The 22,127-nt window shown below is 43.2% G+C and overlaps 1 protein-coding gene across 1 annotated transcript in view; it reads left to right on the top strand.

Annotated features, from left to right (window-relative positions):
• The window catches only part of Wdr89 (WD repeat domain 89), a 43,478-nt gene extending 27,435 nt beyond the window's left edge, over positions 1-16,043 (top strand). Inside the window, exon 2 of the mRNA XM_028857975.2 lies at positions 14,118-16,043. Coding sequence (XP_028713808.1) covers positions 14,148-15,308 — 1,161 coding nt within the window. The 5' untranslated portion in view covers positions 14,118-14,147 and the 3' untranslated portion in view covers positions 15,309-16,043. The remainder of the gene's footprint in view (positions 1-14,117) is intronic.
• Positions 16,044-22,127: the final 6,084 nt, after the last annotated feature.

Below are 22,127 nucleotides of genomic sequence, written 5' to 3'. Positions count from 1 at the left end.
TAATCCCAGCACTTGGGAGACAGAGCCAGGCGGATCTCTGTGAGTTCGAGGCCAGCCTGGTCTACAGAACGAGATCCAGGACAGGCACCAAAGTTACACAGAGAAACCTGTCTCAGAAAAAAAAAAAAAAAAAAAGGAAAGAAAGAAAGGAAGAAAGAGAAAAGAAAAAAAAACCCAAAAGACCCTGTTTCAAAAACTAAAAAAAAATTAGTATGTTTAATGCATGGGATCCATAGGTTACTATAACCAGTATCTTGAGCATTTTCTTTCTTTTTTTAAAATATATTTTAATGTTTTATTTCTATTTTTTAAATGTGTGGCAGAGGTGTGAGTGTGCGCGTGCGTGCGTGCGTGCGTGCGTGCGTGCGTGCGTGTGCGTGCGTGCGTGTGTGTGTGTGTGTGTGTGTGTGTGTGTGTGTGCTGGGAAATGAACTCAGTTCCTTTGGAAGAGAGTTCAAGCTCTTAACCACTGAGCCATCTCTCCACCCCTAGTGTCTTGAACATTTATGTGAATAAAAATAGCATATTCAGTTTCACTAAGCTAGATTAATTTACAAAGGCATTACGTCTCAGTCATTAATGAATGTGAAATTTAAAACTATATTGGAATTGTAGCAGATGTCAATTTAGCATACTTTCCACTAAATATTCAGCACTTCTTCCCAGTTGAAACCAAATGGTTCCTTGGTAATTGTTTTAAAGCCAGTTCCTTGTTCATTTAAAGCATACACACAGATTTCGCTGAATTGTTGGCATATTTTCCGGGAAGGGTTCTAAAGTTGAGCTAAGGTATGCTTTTTATCCTGAGCTAGGCATCCTACAAGACATACTGCTCATGTGTGTGAGTGGTCATTCCCATTCCGCCTCCCACTGATTCTGAAAGCTCCCACCCTGGTTCCTAAGTTGTACGTGCGTACCTGTGTGTTTAGCCTCAGAGAAGCTGCCATGAGGTGTGTGGGGTATGTATTAAGCTTCTCCGATGTCCGATACAGAGCGACTGTGAGATTTTCCAGGGTTGCCACTGACCTTGGTGCAAGTCCATGCCATTAGGCATTAGAAGCTACTGTTCCCAAATGCTCTGCTAGTGTTTCCTCTTTAAAAAATCAATAAGGTGCATGCTTGTATAGAGGCAGCGTAGGACACCTGATTTTAAAATGCTCACAGCAACAGTGTTGTGTAGGAGTTAAGAGCATGGGCTCAGGAACACAAAGGTTTAAATTCAGAAAACAGCTCTGCCATATATTGACCACGCTTTTCTCATTGGTAGAACGGACATAATCATACTCAGGATTGTTATGTTTAAGCTAGGCATGGTAGTGTTCTCCTAAAACCCTGTAATCTTGGGAACATCAGGAGGATCAAAAAGTCAACATTATTCTTGACTACATAGTTCGTTTGAAGCCAACCTGGGCTACATAAGATCCTGTCTCAAAAAAAGTAGAATTCAGGGCTAGCGTAATGGCTCGTTGGATAAAGCACTTGCTACACAGAGGTATGAGGGCAGTTCAGAGTCCCAGGACCCACATAAAAGCCAGCGGGACATGGCATGGTTCCTGTGATTCCAGCCCTTAGAAAAAGCTGGCTTCCTAGACTAGCAAAGTGCATAATTCTGGGTTCAACTGAGAGCCCTTGCCTCAACGAGTAAGGTAGAGAGTAATTGAGGAAGACTCCTGAACCCGACCTCAGGCTTCTGCACACAACATACACATGCTTGTGTACCTACACGCACATATGCATGCCAGACACACACACATACACTCACACACCTGTACACACTGCAAACCTCCTCCTGGGTACTTGAGGTACATATGTGCTTATGCATGTATCAGATAGGATGCACGAGCATGAACAGAAGTAACTTCATTGTGTGCTGATGGTGTAGTTCTGCTGGTAGCAGTGCATGATCGGCTTGGAGTGGCCCACACCCATGTTTCTCAGCATTAGAGACTTAAAGGCAGGAGCATCAGAATTTCAAGGGCATCCTTGCAAGTTTGAGACCAGCCTAACTGTAGATGTAACTAACCGTCTTATTAAATAAGAAGCACAGAAACAATGTAAAAGAGAAAGCCGAGAGGTCAGAGCTCAGAGCTAAAATCTCACCCTTCTGCCTGCGGTGTCCCAGCTTCCCAAAAGAGACCTATTTCCTGTCTGTTCGTCTATTTATAGTATGTTGTTCTGCCTTCTCATTGGTTGTAAACCCAAACACATGACTGCCTCGTCACTGTCTGTATGTACAGGCCCCCAAGTCTTAAAGGCATATGTCTCCAATGCTGGCTGTATCCCTGAACACACAGAGATCTATGGGATTAAAGGCGTGTGCCACCACCGCCACACTCTGTCTATGGCTCTAATAGCTCTGACCCCCGGACAACTTTATTTATTAACATACAATCAAAATCACATTTCAGTACAATTAGATTACCACCACACCTAACATAAACAATTTTTTTTCATTAAAGTGGGATAGTATGTTATACACTTTTTCTTTTATTTATTATTGTTGTTGTTGTTGGTGGTGGTGGTGGTTTTTCGAGACAAGGTTTCTCTGTGTAGCCCTAACTATCCTGAAACTCGCTCTGTAGAATAGGTTAGCCTTGAACTCACAGAGGTCTGCCTGCCTCTGCCTCCTGTGTGCTGGAATTAAAGATGTGCACCACTTCCCCACTACTGTTACATACTTTTTCTAAGGAACATTATAGTAAAGAGAAATGTATTTAGTTTAAGTTGGATTCAGTAAATCAGAGAGAGGGAGGAAATGAGGATGAATGGACTCTGGTTAGGTGTTAAGAATTTGCTTCCATTGTTTTTTGTTTGTTTGTTTGTTTGTTTTTTTAAAGGGGGGTAGTGGAAGTTTTTTGTCTTTGTTTTTTTTTTTTTTTTTTTTTTTTTTTTAAAGATTTATTTATTTATTATGTATACAGCATGTTTGCCTGCAGGCCAGAAGAGGGCGCCAGATCTCATTACAGATGGTTGTGAGCCACCATGTGGTTGCTGGGAATTGAACTCAGGACCTCTGGAAGAGCAGTCAGTGCTCTTAACCTCTGAGCCATCTCTCCAGCCCTCTTTTTTTTTTTTTTTTTAATGTATTTATTTATTATGTGTACAATGTTCTGCCTGCATGTATTCCTGCAAGCCTGAGGAGGGAACCAGATCTTAGATGGTTGTGAGCCAACAGGTGGTTGCTGGGAATTGAACTCAGGACCTCTGGAAGAGCAGCCAATACTCTCAACCTCTGATCCATCTCTCCAGCCCCCATTGGCTGTTTAAGGCGGGGTCTCATGTGTATCCTGAGCTGATCTGGAACTTGTGATAGCCTTGCTTTAGCTTCTGGAGTGTGGAGGTTCACAGGCGGGGTCTCATGTGTATCCCGAGCTGATCAGGAGCTTGTGATAGCCTTGCTTTAGCTTCTGGAGTGTGGGGGTTCACAGGCAGGGTCTCACTGTGTATCCCGAGCTGATCAGGAACTTGTGATAGCCTTGCTTTAGCTTCTGGAGTGTGGGGGTTCACAGGCATGTGCCAGCACCACCAGTTTGGCTATTTAGTGTTAGGAGGGTTTTAAATTTTATTTTTATTTTGTTTTGAGACATGCTCTCTTGTTACCTAGGCTGGCCTAAAACTCGATATGTGTCTAAGGCTAACCTTAAGTTTTGGATCCTCCTACCTCTACTCTTGAATGCTGGAGAGTCATAGATGTGAGCACCACATCAGGTGTATATGATGTTAGGGATTTAAGGTCTTCGAGGTGGGCAAGCATTACACCAACCAAGCTACATCCTTAAACCCAAGCTTGTAGTTTTTGAAATTTTGAGTTTCACTCTTTAAAAATGGATGTCTGTCTGTATGTGTGGGCAGGCATGTTTATGAGGGTGCATGTGTGTGCATTTTACACTTGAAGGCTAGAGGAAGATAGCTTCAGGTGTCCTCCTCAGAGACACCAACCACCTGCTTTGAGACAGGGTCCTTGATTGGCCTGGAGCTTACTGATTCGGCTAGCCTGGCTGCTTGGCCTGTGAGCCCCAGGGATCTTTCTAGTTTTGCTTTTCCAGCATGGGGATGATAAGCCTGTGCTCCCATGCCTGGCGTTTCTTCAGCCTCACGTCTAAATTACTTTAAATAATGCATAGTATTGAAAGTTGGAATGCAGCCGGGTGGTGGTGGCAGCCCTCACCCTTGAGTTTAGCACTTGGGAGGCAGAGGCAGGCAGATCTCTATGAGTTTGAGACCAGCCTGGTCTACAGAGTGAGTTCCAGGACAGCCAGGGCTATACAGAGAAACCGTCTCTAAATAAATAAACAAACAAACAAACAAATAAATAAATAAATAAAAGTTGTAATGATTATAGTTTGGAGAGCAGGCTTTTTGTTGTTTGGTTTTTTTGTTTTTTGTTTTTTTTATTTTTTTTTTAACCACTGTATATATATAAAGATGTTCAAATGATGAACTGGTAACAATTCAGTGTAGACTTACGCTTTCTCTGGGGCTGTGTTGAGAAGACACAGCCTCCTTTCATCTCTGGCTCTGCCATTTTGTCCTGAAGTCCCCTGTGACCAACCAGCAGGTAGACAAAGAGAAGGTGGAGAAGTCTTCTCTCTTAACCCTTCACCATCTGACCCAGATGTGCCATGCATCTCTCCCATTGGCAGAATCTCAGCTGAGATCCTAGTAAATGCCCCTGTGCCATGTCCCACTCTGCTAAGTCCCCAGTCATTCCTTTCAGTGGACTGCTTCTCATTTCTTACCCTTTGCCTGAGGACCTTAAAGAAACAGCAACCTTTGCAGCCCTGACCGGAGCTGAGCTTGAGTGTTTATGTCTGAGTTTTCTGAGGCTCCCTACCCACTCCTCAGCTCACTTCTTCAGGCCTGAGAATTAGGGAGAGTTGTTGAGATTTTGTTTGGGCATTGGGAAGGAGGATTCTTTTGTGCTGTTCGCTTATTGTGGCAGAGAGGGTTCGAAACTAAAAGAGTTGTTTTGTAAACCTATTGCTTTTGTTGTAACACACTGGCAGGTTTTTATTGAGCTAAAAATACTTCCCTGCATTATTTACATTAAACTCCAACTTGACAGTTTCTGAAAGTATTCGTAAGAAACTGGTAATGTTTACTGCCTCCTGGGAAAAGAAAGAGGCTTGAAGATATAAATATTCCAAAACAATAGATGTGGAGTCTTGAATTTTGAACCATGTTGACAATATCAGATAGTCAAAAGTATGTATGTATTGTTGGAATATTCAGAAAACTTAACAGATGGAATTCTATGTAAAGTTTTAAAAATATATCATTTCAGTAGCTTGTTTTTGTTTTTTGTTTTTTTTTTCTTTAGTACCAGGGAGCTATTATTCCTGAGCATATTTATAAAGAGTTTTCTAAAACTCTTCCCTGTCTTCTTTTCCTCTTTTATTTTAAACAATTAAAAAGAGAAGTAGGAATTGAGAGAATAAAAGACCAGAGTTCCTCCATTCCATATCAGTTAAATTTGACTTTTAAAAACTATGCTCCTGATTTTTTTTCTTTTCTGAATTTCTCTTTTTAAAACTGTCTTACACACGTAAGTCTTGGATTATTATCTCTAAACATTAGTAGTCTCAATACTGGGAAGACTGTGGCAGCCGATCTCAAGTGTGAGGCCAGCCTAGGCTCCATAGCAAGTTCCAGGCCAGTCTAGGCTATACAGCCAGAATCTGTCTCAAAGCCCCCAAATCATCATCAGCATCATAATGTTAATTGATCAATTAGCTAATTAATGAGTATTAATTCAAGTTGCTTCTGTGTATGTTGATAAAAATTCTGAGGCAGCTAGCTTAAATAACGAGGAAATGTTGAGTATTTATGTCTGGTAAAGTTGCTCTTATCATTTGGCTTTGCTTCATGTTGGCGGTATTGTTCCATATGTAGACCTCTTGTAGTCAGGCAAGAACGCTTGTACAGACTGGTTCAGAGGTTTCTGAGCCAGTTAGTCCAAAAAGGAGGGGATTGCTGTTACTGCATTAGGGTAATCAGGGTTGGGCCCTGGAGCTAAAGTCAAGGCCAGAAACTGTATTGATGCTGCATGGAGGGTGGGGAGGAGGAATTTGAGGAGTTATCATTCTGTCCATTCTCAAATAAAATATGTGCAGTTGATTCCTCCATTTCTAATAACTTTGAGTACTATGATTGTGCAGGGTAAAAGGTCCAGAGGAAGTGGGGAAGGCACTCTTTTTACTCTTCTATACTTTATATAGATCCTACTGCAAAACAAGTTTTTAATTAATTTATTTACTGATATAGCATCTTATATAGACCGGATTGGCTTCAGACTTTTTAGGTGGCCAGTGATGATTTTGAACCCTTTCTGAATTTCCTGTCTCCACTTCCCAAGTACTAGGATTTTAGGTGTGACCATACTTACATTTTTAAAAAAAAAAATTTGAAAGAGAAAAACTGGGACTAGGGGTGTAGCTCAGTTGGTGGAGCGCTTGCCTGGCTTTTATGAAACCCTGGGTTTGATCCAGCGCCACATGAAGCTGGGTGTGGTGATGCAGGCCTGGAATCCCAGCGCTGGGACATAGAGGCAGTGAGATCAGAGACTTACGTCATCCAGACTGAGTTGGTGACCTGAGTTGGTGACCGGCCTGGGATGCATGAGACCCTGTCTCAAAAAAATAAAAGCAGAACGCAAGAAAAAAACAAAAATTAAAGGGCTGTTGCTATAGTAACCATTCTTGCCTTGGTTAAAGGACAGTTACTATAGTAACCATTCTTGCCTTGGAACATGTTTTTTTTTCTACCACCCTGCTTCCTTCCTTTCTCCTCTGTCATTATGGAGAATTAAGTCACTGTTTCTTTTAAAAGCCTAATGTGGGGCTGGGAAGATTGCTCAGCAGTTGAAGTACTTGCTGCTCTTCCAGAGGACCTGGGTTCAGTTCCCAGCACCCACATGGTGGCTTACAACCAGATTAAACTCCAGTTCCAGGGAATCTAGTGCCCACTTCTGGTCTCTGAGGGCACTGCACACACGTGTAACACTTAAAATACATGTAGGCAAAACATTCTCAAACATAAAAATAAAATCTTTTAAAAGAATAAAAGCCTAATGTGGACCGAGTAGTGGTGGTGCATGCCTTTAATCCCAGCACTTGGGAGGCAGAGGCACAAGGATCTCTGTGAGTCCGAGGCCATCCTGGTCTACAGAGTGAGTTCTGGGATGGCCAGGGCTACACAGAGAAACCCTGTCTTGAAGATCCAAAAAAAAAGGGGGGGGGGAGCCTACTGCAAATATTCTTTTATGTATATATAAATAATGTGTATTTTAGCAGATAGCAGCTATGAACTTCCCAGGCAGTGAGTTTCATTAAGTGAGGTCTCGTGTAGCTCACATTTACTGTATAGTCAAGGATGTCCTTAACCTCCTGTTCGTCTTGATTTCCTGATTCCACCTCCCAAGTGTTAGGATTACAGGACTGTGCCACCATATCTTGGAGGTGTTGCCAATTTGTTTCACACAGAAGTGATTTGCAGAAGATGCCATATACCACCCTTTGGAGTTGGTAGAGTTTGTTGGTGGTGTTTTAAGTTTTATTATGCAGCTCTGGTTGGCCTAGAACTCAGCCAGTGTGGTGGGCTGGAGAGATGGCTCAGTGGTGAAAAATACCGGCTGCTCTTCCAGAAGTCTTGAGTTCAATTCCCAGCAACCACATGGTGGCTCACAACCTTCTATAATGGGATATGATGCCCTCTTCTGGCCTGCAGATATACATGCATATACAGCACTCTACATAAAATAAATAGATCTAAAAGAAATTATTAGAAGGCAATTTGGCAACATGTCAATTTAGCAGCAGGTTCCCTCTCTTTGGAAGGAGTCTGGTGGAAGATCCACCTCAACTCCCCTCCCCATCTCTTTCCTTAAACCCGCCCCTTCAAAGCCCACCAAACACAGCTCCTCCCCCAGAGACCACTCCCACAGGGTATAGAAGTGGCATCCCGGAAAACAGACACGTGGTTCTTCCATTCTCGCGCCGGAAGTGCTTTACCCATTTAACCTGGGCTTTTCCAATTTGGTCTGATTTGGTTTGTTGCAACAGGGAGAGGCCTTCAGGAGGCCTAGAACATATCACCTCCTAGGACCTAGAACTCCCCAGCCATGGGATTTTTCCCAAGTTTAAAATATTATGAATGAATTCCCTCCTGTAGATCAAGCTTACTTCATTCTGTTCTGACATAAGAATGCTGTGACAAGCATTGCTAGGTTTCTACAGTTTCTTTTACTTTCTAATTTTTAAAATTATTTATTTTACTTTTTATGTGAATGAGTATTATTATTTTGCCCGTATGTCTCTATGTGTACATGTGCATGCCGGGAGTCAGTGGGGGCTAGAGAGAGTGTTGACTTCTCAGAGCTATAGTTACAGACAGTTAGGAGTCACCATGTGGGTGCTGAGAATCAAATGTGGGTTCTATGGCAAAGCAGCTAGTGTGCTTAACCAGTGAGCTATCTCTCCAGCCCTTCTACTGTTTCTTGATCAGAACGAAGTGAATTATGGGTCAAGATGAGCTCGTAATTGCCTGTCTCCATTCCCAGAACACTTAGGCCTGAATTTAAATTGATTTTGGCTGCCTGTTGCATCCTGTAGCTCATGGACAAAGCAACTTCCTTTGGGTGAAGAAAAATTGTGTGTTTTCAAAATTGCCTTTATTTATTTAAGCATATGTCTCTGTGTGTGTCGGTCTGTATGTACACACATGGCACAGAATGTGTGTAGCTATCAGAGGACAGCTTGGGGCGTTTGTTTTATACTTCCATGTGTAGGTCCTGGAAATTGAACTCTGGTCTTCAGTTTGGTGGCAGGAGCCCTGACCGGCTGAGCCATCTCACTGGCCCAGAAGAAATGTTTTTAGCCAATCAGACTGTCACAATGTTCAGTTCAGTACTTTCCCCACTCCCTCACCCCCACCCCCACCCTCACCCCCATCTCTTCTAGTCCTCCTGGGTGTCCTGAAATCCCCTCCCTTAGCATTGCTGTTTTCTTTTTTCCCTTGCTCTCTCTGCCTCCTAGATCTGCTACGTTCTTCACATGAAAGTTGAAACAGTTGCCCATTGACTCTTCCCATGACTTCTTTTTTTTGGGGGGGGCGTCACTGGGGATCAGGCCCAGACCCTTGTGCAAGTCTTCTACCCCTGAGCTGTGTCTAAATCTCAATGATTGGTGCCGCTGAGCGCCTGCCTCCTGCCAAGTTTTATGCAGCGGTGGGGATGGAACCCAGGGCTTTGTGTCTGTAGACAAACACCTTCCCAACTGAGGTGTGTGTGTGTGTGTGTGTGTGTGTGTGTGTGTGTGTGTGTGTGTGAGAGAGAGAGAGAGAGAGAGAGAGAGAGAGAGAGACAGACAGACAGACAGACAGACAGACAGACAGAGGTGGTGTATTAGTATGGGCATGCATATACTGTGGTGTGTGCATGGAGGTAAGAGGACAATTTATAGGAGTTGGTTTTCCTTTTCCCATGAGTTCCAAGAATGAAACTCCTGTTCCTAGGCTTGTTCAACAAATGACTTTACTTGCCAAGCTTTCACACTGACCCATTACTGACCGTTTTTTTTTTTTAATTGATAAAGAAAAAAATAAAGTTTTGTTTATTCTTTTGTTTTTAATAATGTTGAATGAATAGAGCAAATTTCTGAGGGTATGTATGCAAAAATGTGATGGCATTTTTACAAATTCTTATAGGAGTAAAGTTTTAGTTCTGATTTTTCATTTATTTATTCTTTTTTCTTTTTTTTTAAAAAAGATTTATTTATTTATTATGTATACAGTGTTCTGTCTGCATATACACCTGCATGTCAGAAGAGGGCACCAGATCTCATTACAGATGGTTGTGAGCCACCATGTGGGTGCTGGGAATTGAACTCATGACCTCTGGAAGAACAGCCAGTGCTCTTAACCTCTGAGCCATCTCTCCAGCCCTATTTATTTATTTTTAATTGGAGGACTGACACGATGGCTCAGTTGGTAAATGGCTTGCCACCAGGCCTGACAATCTTAAGTTCAGTCCCCAGGACCTCCATGGTGGAAGGAGAGAACAGCTGTCTGTGACTTCGGCAGATGAGCTCCGCTACTGCTCCATACACACGAAGAGATAAATAAATGTAATTCATATACCAAGCAAACACGGAAGATGTTAGCATCTGTTAAATCTGGGTGCTCTGTTTTTTCCTACACCTCTTTGCACATTTAAATTGAATAATACAGGCACCGGCTGGGCTGACACACACAGGAGGCAGAGGTGAGCAGATCTCAGTGAGTTCGAGGCCAGCCTGGTTTACATAGCAAGTTCCAGGACAGCCAGGGCTACATAGAAACAGCCTGTCTCTGGAACCCCAAGGAAGAGGAGGCAGAAGGAGTTATGGGAGCCAGAGGAGATGGAGGACGCCAGGAGAACAACCTGGTGTCTACATCAACTGAGCAGCAGCGCTCCTATGAACTCAGGGAGACTGAAGCAGGAAGCACAGGGCCCGCAAGAGTCCATACCAGGTCGTCTGTGTACATGTTATAGCTTTCACTTTGTATTTTTATGGCACTCAAGTGTGTGTACAAGTAGGTCTCAGATTCTTGTATCTCTTCTTGTGGGTCTTTTCCTTCTGTTGGTTTGCCTTGTCCAGCTTCAGTGGGATGGTTTTTGTTTTATCTCGTTATGTTTTGTTATCTCTTGGAAGCCTGTTCTTTCCTAGCGAGAGACAGAAAGGGAGTGGATCAGGATGGGAGGGGAGGTGGGGAGGAACTGGGAGGAGTAGAGGAAGGGGAAACCGTAACCAGGATATAGTGTATGAGAAAGGAACCTATTTTTTAATAAAAGGGAAAAAATTGGTAATAATAAACGAAAATTAAAAATAGAATAGTGTTAAAAATATTGATAAACTTAACATTACGGAAGCTATATTATTGCAGCTATAAGTGATTTTATCATGAAGCTAAGAATGGTCAGAAGGGTCCACATTATTCTAATGAATATCAGTCAAGCCCAAAAGCATTTGTCTACCATTTCATTTCTCCTACTCCATCTAAGATTGTGTCATTAGTAATTATATTATTATCACTTTAAATCAGTTCATTTTGGAAACAGTATTGAGAACGCAATGGGTATAGTTGTCTCTCGGTAGAGAAGGCAGTGTAGTCAAGGATTCCCTCCAGATGCCAACACCCAGAGGGGGTTTCTGTTCCCCTTCCTTTTGGATGGAAACGTTACATAAGTCATTGTTAAATCGTCATAGCAATAATGACAAGAAGGTCTACAATAATTAGTATAAAGTAAAGTTTCCTAATAAAGAAGTGTCTCGAAAATAAATCAATACATAAAAATAAAATTGACCAATATAGGTGATGTGTTAGGGAGCCATGGGGGCTTCTTTGGAAGGCTGATGGGAAGGATCTCTGGGGGGATGACTTACATCTACTTACATCTACTATGACCTGAATAGAAAGGAGTGACTTATGTGGAAAATGTGGGGAAATATTCCAGCTGAAAAGGTAATGGCTTTGATAGTTCTGAGGTAGGGACAAGTATGACATTCACTAAAGCAACATAAAAAATGCATCTTAAGCATAAAAATGTGAGAGCTACCTGCAGTGATAGCTACCTGTTATCCTAGCCCTTAGGACTCAGAGGCAGGAGGATCATCAAAAGTTTTAGGCCAGCCAGGGCTGTATGGTGAGACCCCCGTCTCCAAAATGAAAAAGAAGATGTCAATTTGTAAACCAGGCTACAATATTCGTTGGTGAAAAATACCATGGGAAGACTTCAGAGAGCTGGATATGGTAGACTATGCCTATAATGCTTGGAAGGCAGAGGCAAGAACAGAAGTTCAAGGCCAGCCTCCACTACATCATAAATTTGAAGTCATCCTAGGCTACATGAGAGCCCTGTCTTGAAAACAGAAAAGAAAAGTAAATGAAAGCAAAAAGTATGCACATTTTCTGGCTTGAAGTTGTTCTACATGCAGCCTACTGTAGGGAAGTCATCCAGATTAGTGGTTAAGAGCATGTTTTCTGAGCCAGACAGTGGTGGCACATGCCTTTAATCCTAGTGCTTGGGAGGCAGAGTCAGGTGATCTCTGTGAGTTTGAGGGCAGACTGGTCTACAGAGTTAGTTCTAGGACAGCCAAGGCTACACAAAGAAACCCTGTCTTGGGGAAAGGAGAAAAAAAAAAAAGCATATTTTCTGAAGCCAGATTGTTTAGGTTCGAATCCCAGTTCTAACATTTAGGAGCTGCTATTCTCTGAAGGCCCTTCAGGATTCTCCACCACAAACATATATTTTATTAGTTTCCCACAGTGCTGCAACAAGTGACTGGACTCTGGGGAGCTTGAAGCAGTACAAGTACGCTGTTTTATAATTTCAAATGTCAGAGGTCTGGGCTAAAATTAGGGTATAGGCGGGGTGCATATCCACTGGGAAGCTCTGGAGAGAAGTGCTTCCTTGCTTTCCCCAGTTTCTTGAGCTTACCTGCATTCCTTGGCATATGTCCCCCTCTTTTAAAAAATTTCTATTTATGTGTATGTATATGTTCATGTATTTGCATATACCATTTATGTGTGTCTGCCAAGGCCAGAATGTGTGGGATCCATTGGAGCTGGAGTTTCAGGTGGTTGTGAGCTGCCCTGAGTGAGCACTGGTAACCAAACTCAGTTCTCTGGAAAAGCAGTGTCTTAGGTAGGGTTCTATTGCCGTGGTAAAACACCATGACCAAAAGCAACTTGGAGAGAACAGGGTTCATTTCATCTTACAGCCTGTAATCCACTGACCAGAGACACGTGCCATGAACCTGGAGGCAGGAGCTGATGCAGAGGCCATGGAGGAGTGCTGCTTCCTGGCTTGCGCCTCATGGCTTCCTCATTCTTACTGTATCCAGAAGCATCTGCCCAGAGGTGGCAGGGCAGTGGATGGGTGGGAGGCTTCCCCATTAATCATTAATGAAGAAAATGCCCTACAGACTTGCCTATCGGCCAATCAGATGGAAACATTTTCTCAAGATTTTTGTTCTTGATAACTAACTTGTGACAAGTTGACAACAAACTATCCGGGATAAGCCGCAAGTCTTCCTAAACTGCTGAGCCATGTCCCCAGTCCCAGCGTGTCCCTTTCTTCGAAAGCCAGCAATATGGCATCTCCCCACTTCCCCAGTGCTTCCCCCACCTGCTTCTGCTTTTAAAGACACTTGTGATTATTCTGGCTTGACTCAGATAATCCAGGATAATCTTCCTATTTTAAGGTCAGTTTTAAATTAGGTTGATTAGCAAGCAGCCTTCATTCCATTCTGCAACCTCAGGTTCCCTTTGTCATGTAAGCTAACCTGTTCTCAGGTCCCGGGATTAAGTCCTGACCATTTCGTGGGGATTGTTTTTTGCCTAGACATCTCTATTTAAATTTAAAGCAGCATGTGGCAGCTGGGGACAGGAGATGATGCCAAGCCTGGCTGATGTGAGCTGGGTCAGTGATTGTGTTTGAACGCAAAGGGACCACTGAGGATAAGTGCCTATGCTTTCTAATTTCCTCATTAGCACAAAACATTATGGTAAATTCTGTAGTAAGAGAGATGGGGTAAAAGTCAACTGTGTTTCGGTTACATCAGGGAAGGGAACGGGTTAAAATATTAGAGAAGATTTATTTCAGTTATTCCATTCCAAAATGTTATAGGACCATTTATTAGTGTTTCAGACAGGCAAGTTGACAGATCTGCAGGAGCTGCCCAGGAGGAGATGGGGGCAGAGGGGGGGGAGAGGGGGAGAGGGGGGGGAGAGAGAGAGAGAGAGAGAGAGAGAGAGAGAGAGAGAGAGAGAGAGAGAGAGAGAGAGAGAGAGAGTGCCATGGCTTTTGGAGCATGGCAAACAGCAGGCAGAAGTGGCTGTGGAGATAGGAACATCGGAGAAAGAGAGAAAAAGCCCAGGGAAGCGTGCCCAGGCACTAGCTAGCATCTGCAAGAAAAGGACCAAGTGCAGAGGTGCCTTTCTGAGGGACTCAGGAAAGCGTGCAGGTCCCAGGACGACATAATGGCAGCTCGGCAGGCATCTGCCCCAAGTGTTCGTGCCTCAGTTGCGCTTTCATCGAAGCTTTGAGTGTAGTTTTGACTTTTCTGTCTTTATTACAGAGCTGTATACCCGCGGATGTTGCTGCTGGCATGGAGAGGATCGAGGAACAATTTGCTAATCTCCATATTGTTCGGCGTTCCTCCGAACCGGAAGAGCCCACTTACCTGCTTGGTATAGACACATCGAAGGCTGTCCACGCGGAACAAAGGAGCTTGGTTGCTGTTCTGTGTTCCAGTGGGTCCATAAGAATATATGATAAAGAGACACTAAATGTACTACGAGAATTTAGTGGTGCTCCCGGACTTCTCAATGGAGTCAGGTTTGGGAATTCCTGTGACAATGTCTATTCCGCAAGTACAGATGGCACTGTGAAATGCTGGGATGCTCGGTTAGCTAGTGAAAAGCCCGTGCAGTTGTTCAAAGGTTACCCTTCCAATATTTTTATCAGTTTTGATGTCAGCTGCAACGATCATGTCATTTGTGCTGGTACAGAAAAAGTTGACGATGACGCATTGTTGGTATTCTGGGATGCAAGGACCACATCTCAGGATTCGTCTACTAGAGACCCCCTTGGTGCCTATTCAGAGACACACAGTGACGATATCACTCAAGTACGGTTCCATCCCAGCAATCCCAACATGGTCGTCTCTGGTTCAACCGATGGCCTGGTAAATGTGTTTGATATCAGCGTTGATAATGAAGAGGATGCCTTGGTTGCGACCTGTAACTCCACTTCATCAGTGAGCTGTATTGGTTGGTCTGGAAGGGATTATAAACAGATTTACTGCATGACACACGATGAAGGATTTTGTTGGTGGGATCTGAACCATTTGGATACAGATGAGCCAATTACATGTTTGAACATCCAGGATGTGAGAGAAATAACCGATGGAAAGGAAGGTCATTTGGACTACCTGATTGGTGGCCTGTATCATGAAAAGATGGACAGGTTGTTTGTTATGGGAGGAACCAACACAGGAAGGATTCACTTAATGAGCTGCACTGTGTCAGGCCTGAGCTGTGTGACCAGCCTTCAGGGGGGACATGCAGCCACTGTTCGCTCTTTCTGTTGGGACGTTTCCGAGGACTCTCTGCTGACGGGAGGAGAAGACGCACAGTTGCTGCTCTGGAAGCCTGGAGCGATGGAGAAGACCTTCACAAAGAAGGACACCTTGAAAATCGCTTCCTCCGTGCAGCAGCGAGTTCGCGTCCACAGCAGCAGCTCTTACAAGAGAAGGAAACAGCAGTAACGTCGCCGTGCTGGGTATTTGCAGGCTCTTCCAGTTTCAGATCATGTTTGCTACCTGTAGCCCATGTTTTTAAAGCTTATCTGTGAAAACCGCAATTAGCAAACAGTCCCGGACAAATATTGAGAATGATTTAGCGTGTGTCCCGACATACTCTATAATGTGTTTAAAGCCTCCGGTTGAGTATAAGAATCTTGCTGGGGAAATTACAAGCCAAGTTTTGAAACCCATGTGTTGAGTTAGTCAATGTTGGGTTTGAAGAAACCTTCCTGAAACGGACTCTTAGATAGGTCGGTGGGGAGACTCTGAAACGGCTGCCTTGGGCTATGTCTTTTAAGCTCAAACCTTTGACATTTGAAATTATCTTCATTGTTCATCCAACATCAGACTGTTGAGTAACTTGAGGAGCTTGTGCTTGCTCACGGCACCTACGCCATCAATCAGAGTATCGACTAAGCATTCTAGTGAGTCCGAACAGAATTTTATTTTTTTAGGAATGAAGGATAGTACTTTCCTAAAATGAGAGAAATATATTTAGTAAATACTTGCATTTGTACTTTAGTACACTCTATTTACACGTGGGTAACTGATACCCAGGTGCTTTGCTGATGAAAAATTATCTCACTAGATTCATATTGAGACTTAGATTAAGACAGAGAAATGAAAATATAATAGCAGGGCTATTCCGTTTCAAATTTCCTTTCAATATATGATTAAACTTTCTTATTTCACTCATAATTTTAAACTTGAAGCTTTGTTTACTGCCAGTGTGTGTGTGTGTGTGTGTGTGCGTGCGTGCGTGCGTGCGTGCGTGCGTGTGTGTGTGTGTGTGTGTGTGTGTGTGTGTGTGGTGTGTATCAGAGGACAACTTAAGAGTCAGTTTTCTCCTTCTGCCATGTGGGTCCCAGGGATCGAACCCAAGTCCTTAGGCTTCACAGCAGGTACCCTTCCCTACTGAGCCGCCTTGGGGCAGGGTAGCATTTACTGCTAATTTTGTCATTCTTCTCTTCAAAAATATTTTTGTGATGTGCCTTAATAAAAGAAGTTAATACTTATTTGGGGGTGGGGTAGGGGTTGAAAATATGTTTCTCTGTGTAGCCCTGTCTGTCCTGGAACTCTCTTTCTGTAGACCAGGCTGACCTTGAACTCAGATATCCCCCTACCTCTGCCTCCCAAGTGTCGGAATTAATGGCATGTGCCAGTCCCACCCAGCAGAAGTCAATACTCATAAAGTTTAGGGATATTGTCTTACACTTAAAGGTAATAATATCTTTTTTCTAGATTTTAGAAATATGGTTCTGAAAAATGTTTTTTTAGAACCTTTTATAATTCTTTTTTAAAGGTTTATTATGTTTTAAAATGTGTACGTGTGCATGACACATGTGTGCAAGTGTCTGTAGAGGCCAGAAGAAGCAAAGTATGACAGTAGCCAGCGTAGACACACTCACCAGCAGGAGTCAAGAGCAGTAACCAGAGTTGCTTCTTCTTGGGTCCTCTTTGTGCTGGGGTCACCTCCCATCTCAGGTGCCACTCAATGTGGGGAAGATCTTCTCTCCTCTTTTCATCCTTCCCTGAAATGACCTCACAGACCTGCCCAGAGGTGTGTCTCAGCTGATTCCAGATCCCGTAAGGTGATAACAGTGATCATCACAGCCTCCGCTGTTCATTCTTTACAGTGAAGAGGGGGTGGCCCCTCTCTGTAGGGTAGCACACTGGAACTTCTCTCTTAAGTATAACTTACTATCTATCCAGCCACCTTAACCAGATCTTCCCCTCCATTTTAAGTATGTAAATTATATCTCACAGTTGTTGGGAAAAAAAAAGATACTAAATATCTTAGTTACTATTCTATTGCTGTGAAGGAACACCATGACCAGGACTACTTATAAAAGAAAACATTTAATTTGGGCTTGGCTTACAGTTTCAGAGAGTGAGTCCATGACCGTCGTGGCAAGCAGAGTGGCAGCAGACAGGCAGGCATGGTGCTGGAGCAGTCGCTGAGAGCTTACATCTTATCCACAAGCCTGAGGCAGAGAGAGAGAGAGAGATACTGGGCCTAGCATGGACTTTTAAAACCTCAAAGCCCATCCCTAGTAACTGTCTCCTCCAACAAGGCCGGACCGTCTAATCCTTCCTAAAAGAGTTTCACCAACTAGGGACCAATTATTCAAATATATGAGCCTATAGGGCCATTTTCATGCAGACCACCACACCAGGGAAGGCAGAATTGATGTATAAATCCTGATAACTGGTGAGATGGAATTTAAGACTACATGATTTCAAAACTAGGTAAACATTGGAAAGGGATCTACAATTAAAATACTAGATAGCCCAGCCCAATGAATTTTTGTATTAAAAGCATGGCCCAGGCTGGGCAGTGGTGGCACACGCCTTTGATTCTGGCACTAGGGAGGCAGAGGCAGGTAGATCTCTGAGTTCAAGGCTAGCCTGGTGTACAGAGTGAGTTCTAGGATAGTCAGAGCTACACAGAGAAACCCTGTCTTGAAAAAACAAAAACAATAACCATGACCCAATATATTTATCTCAAGAATGTCAGGATAACTTACCAGTAGAAAGTCAATGGCAATGATGGACATGAAAGAGAGAATCAAAGTGCTCTTAATTAATACAGAAAAATCCTCATGACCCTTAACATGTTTTCCAATTTCACATTTATTTATTAAAAAGAAATGTAAACATCACATAAGGAACTGAATACTGAATGGGTAAAGTACAAAACCAGAGTGTATGCTCTGTTTCTGTCCTCAAACAGAAATCCAGTCTTTTGCAATACCGTGGATGGAACTGAAGGGCAGCATGTTGAGTGAGATAAGTATTAGAAACGCGTCACATGGGCTTGTGAGGACTCTAAACACATTTGTCTCTGAAGCCTGCCTTCCTTTTCCCCAGACAGGGTCTCAGTATATAACCCTGACTAGCTCAGAACTCACTGTGTCAGTCAGTGGTTCTCAACCTGTGGGTCACAACCCCTCTGGGGGGTGTCAAAAGAACCTTTCACAAAGACACCTAAGACCGTTGGAAAGCACAGATATTTACATTATGATTCATTACTAGCAAAATTACAGTTACGAAGTAGCAATGAAATCATTTTATGGTTGGGGGGTCACCACACCGTGAGGAACTGTATTAAAGGGTCACCTCGTTAGGAAGGTTGAGAACCACGGCACTATGTATGTAAATGAGGCTAGTCTCAAACTTGCCTCTGCCTTCTGATTGTGTGATTACAGGTGTGTGCCATGGCACCTCGTTTCTTTTTCATTTTCTTTTATCTTGTTTGGAGGTACTGAGTTTATTGAATTTGTAAATTAATGTGGTTCTGGGAATATGAATGGTGGCTTTGCCAGTGAATTAGTCAATTGCATAATAAAAAGACAGAACACAGCATTGATGGTGACAGTAGTGGATTCTGTGGAAGATTTGCCAAATGGACAGCAAAAACTGCAGATTCTCTGTTTACTTTTTAGAAGTATTTTTATTATTTTATGTGTACGGGTGTACACATGTATGCCTGTGTACCATGTGCACAGCTGGTACCTAAGGAGGCCAGAAGAGGGGATCACATTCCCCTGGAACTGGAGTCACAGACAGTGGTGAGCCACCATGTGGGGGTGGGAATTGAACCTGGGTCCTCTAGAAGAACAATCGGAGCTCTTAACCACTGAGCCATCTCTCCAGCCCTCCTGCTTGCTTTTCCAGGAGTTGCACTTTGTATTTTCTATTTGTCTGAACTAAAACTTATGTTTAAGAAATTAAACCCAAGCCCGGTGGTGGTGGCGCACACCTTTAATCCCAGCACCTGGGCGGCAGAGGCAGGCAGATCTCTGTTGAATTTGAGGCCAGCCTGGTCTGAGTTCCTGGACAGCCAGGGCTGTTACACAGAGAAAGAATTAACTTTGTAGGAGTGGGGAGGAGAGAAGAGGGTCCTAAGTACTTACCTGGCAGTGCTGCGAGGCTCCCCAGAGTTCTTCAGATAGTCCCAGGAAGCAAGCACCATGTTATTTGCAAGTAAGGGAACTAGATCCAGGAAAGGTCAAATTGATTTTTATTTTAGGGACAGGGTGTCATGTAGCTCAGGCTAGCCCAGAGCTCAATATTTTAGCAAAGGAGGACCTTGAACTCTTGATCCTCTAGCCTCCATTTCCAATGTTGGCTAATTACAATGATAAGTGAATTACAGGCATTCACCACCATTCCCAGTCTTGAGGGTTGCTGGGAATTGAACCCAGGGCTTCAAACATGCTAAATAAACACTGAATCAACTGAGCCAGAGCCCAAAAAAGTTTTTGTATATGTATGTGTATTTATTTATGTGCATGCATGCATGTATGTATGTATGTATAGGAGCTTAAGGTGCATATTGGGTGTCATGAGACAGGGTCTCTCACTGACCCTGGAGCTTACCGATTCAGCTAGACGGGCTGGCCAGCAAGCTCCAGTACACCTGTCTCCACCTCCCTGGTGCTCGGGTTACAGATGTATGCACCATACCCAGCTCTTAACCACTGAGTTATCTCTCCTCTTGATGAAGCCCAACTTACCTGGTTGGCCTTACACAGGCTATGGAAATTCTGCTACTGGGCTACCTTGCTGGCCTCCTTCTTTCTTTTTTAATACTTTTGATGTTAAATTGTGACTATTTTGATGAAGAACATCTGATGATAGCACTTTGATATATTGTAAAATGACTCTGTCATCTTCTATATCCCCAAATCACTTACATAGGATCACCAAGAATAAATACTTCTTACAACTAGTTCCTTAAAATAAAATATATCTGTTGTCTCAAAACCTGTAATATCTTGTTGCCATCTGTCCAATCACTCGTCGGCTAACCACAGCTTACTATGAGAATAAATTACATAGCTAGAAGAGATTTTGAATGTTCTCACCACAAAGAATGATAAATGTTTGAGGTGATGAATATGCTAATTACTCTGGTTTGATCATTAGGCAATGTATACACATATGGCAGGATCACACTGTCCCACATACATATGTATAATTACATGCCAGTTTAAAAAGTTAGAGAGGGGACCAGAAAAATGGCTGAGTGGGTAACGACACACTTGTCATCCCGCATGGTGACCTGAGTTGGACCCCTGGAATCCACGTAATAGAAATAGAGGACCAACTCCCCCAAGTTGCCCACACACATATACACAAAAATAAATAAATAAAGGTAATAAAGTTGGCGAGACGAGGAGATACTTTAATGGGCAAAGTGGTTGCTATGGGGAAATGAGGGTCTGGGTTTGGTTTCACAGCCCCTATGCAAAAGCTGCCTGTGGCTGTATACATCTGCTATCCCGGCACTGGCTAACAGCAGAGTTCTTGTTACCTGTTATCCAGAGGCAAGAGAATTCTTGGGGCTTACTGGCCAGCCAAGCCAAATCTATGACTTCAGGGTTTGGTGAGAGACCCTGCGTATTTGCTACTGTTTCTGTGATACAATACTATGACCACACAATTGGTAGAGAAAGGATGTGGTGATATTTTAACTGTGCTGAAGTGTGATTTTATTGGTATGTTAATAAATAAAGTTTGCCTGGAGGTCAGAGGTCAGTGAGCCATAAACAGAAGTCAGGCAGTGGTAGCCCATGTCCTTAAACCAATCACATGGCAAGCAGAGTCTCTGTGTGGTCAAGGACACGGCCAAGCTGGTGACACACACCTTTAATCCCAGTACCAACCATAGAGACCTGGAGGTCTATATAGACAGGCAGTGATGAGGAAGTCATGTGGCTGGGCTTAGAGCCAATGAGAAGGCAGAACGGGAAGGCAATAAAAGCTCAGTTTAGACAGGAAGAAGCTCTCTCTGGGGAAGCAGTGGCGACAAGGTAGTAAGATACGGCTCTTCACTAGTTCTCTGATCTCTTCGGCTATTACCTCTGTATTTGGCTCTGTGTTTCTTATTTCATAAGACTGTTTAGAAATTGGTCTACAAAAGGAGTTTGTTTGGGCTTACAGTTCCAGAAGGAGAGTTCGTACTGGCTGAAGAGGCATGGCAACAGGTAATCACAACAGGAAATCAAGAGATTACATCATCAGCCACAAACAGAGTAGAGAGAGTGAGCTGGAAGTGGGACAAGGTTATAAACTCCCAAAGTTCCCGTGCCCATAATGTGCGTCCTCCAACAAAGCTGCACCTCCTAAGAGGTTCTGTGGTTCAGATCGTAGATAGTCTTTTAGGAAAAAAAAAAACAAAAAAAAAAAAAACAAAAAACAAAAACAAAAAAAAAAACCAGAGCCAGATATCAGGGTGAAACCTGAAAGATCAGAGAAGCAGAACAGCCAGCCAGTTCTTACCTCTACAAAATCCTCAGCCTAAAGAGAGAGTGAGTTCCTGTTTCATCATGTTTTATATACCTTTCTCTGCCCTGCCATATTACTTCCTGGAATTAAAGGCATGTGTGCTTCCCAAGCAAAGGCATGAGATCTCAAGTGCTGGGATTAAAGGTGTGTGCCACCACTGCCTGGCTGTTTCTCTCCTAGACTAAATGAATCTCATGTAGCCCAGTGTGGCCTTTAACTCACAGAGATCCAGAAGGATCTCTGCCTCCTGGGTGATATGATTAAAGGTGTATGCCATCATTGCCTGACCTCTATGTCTAATCTAGTGGCTGGCTCTGTCCTCTGATCCCTAGGCAAGTTTATTAGGGTACACAATGTATCACCACAGGTTCTGTAACATCCACCAACTGGGGACCAAGAGTTCAAATACTTTACCTTATGGGAGACATTTCTCATTCAGACCACCACTCCCTCTCTCAAAATATAAGGTGGAAAGTGATGAGGAAGGCA

This window comes from Peromyscus leucopus, chromosome 14 (assembly GCF_004664715.2).
Source record: "Peromyscus leucopus breed LL Stock chromosome 14, UCI_PerLeu_2.1, whole genome shotgun sequence".
NCBI lineage: Eukaryota > Metazoa > Chordata > Mammalia > Rodentia > Cricetidae > Peromyscus > Peromyscus leucopus.
Note: the sequence above shows the minus strand (reverse complement) of the source record. Positions and strands in the feature narration are given on the sequence as shown.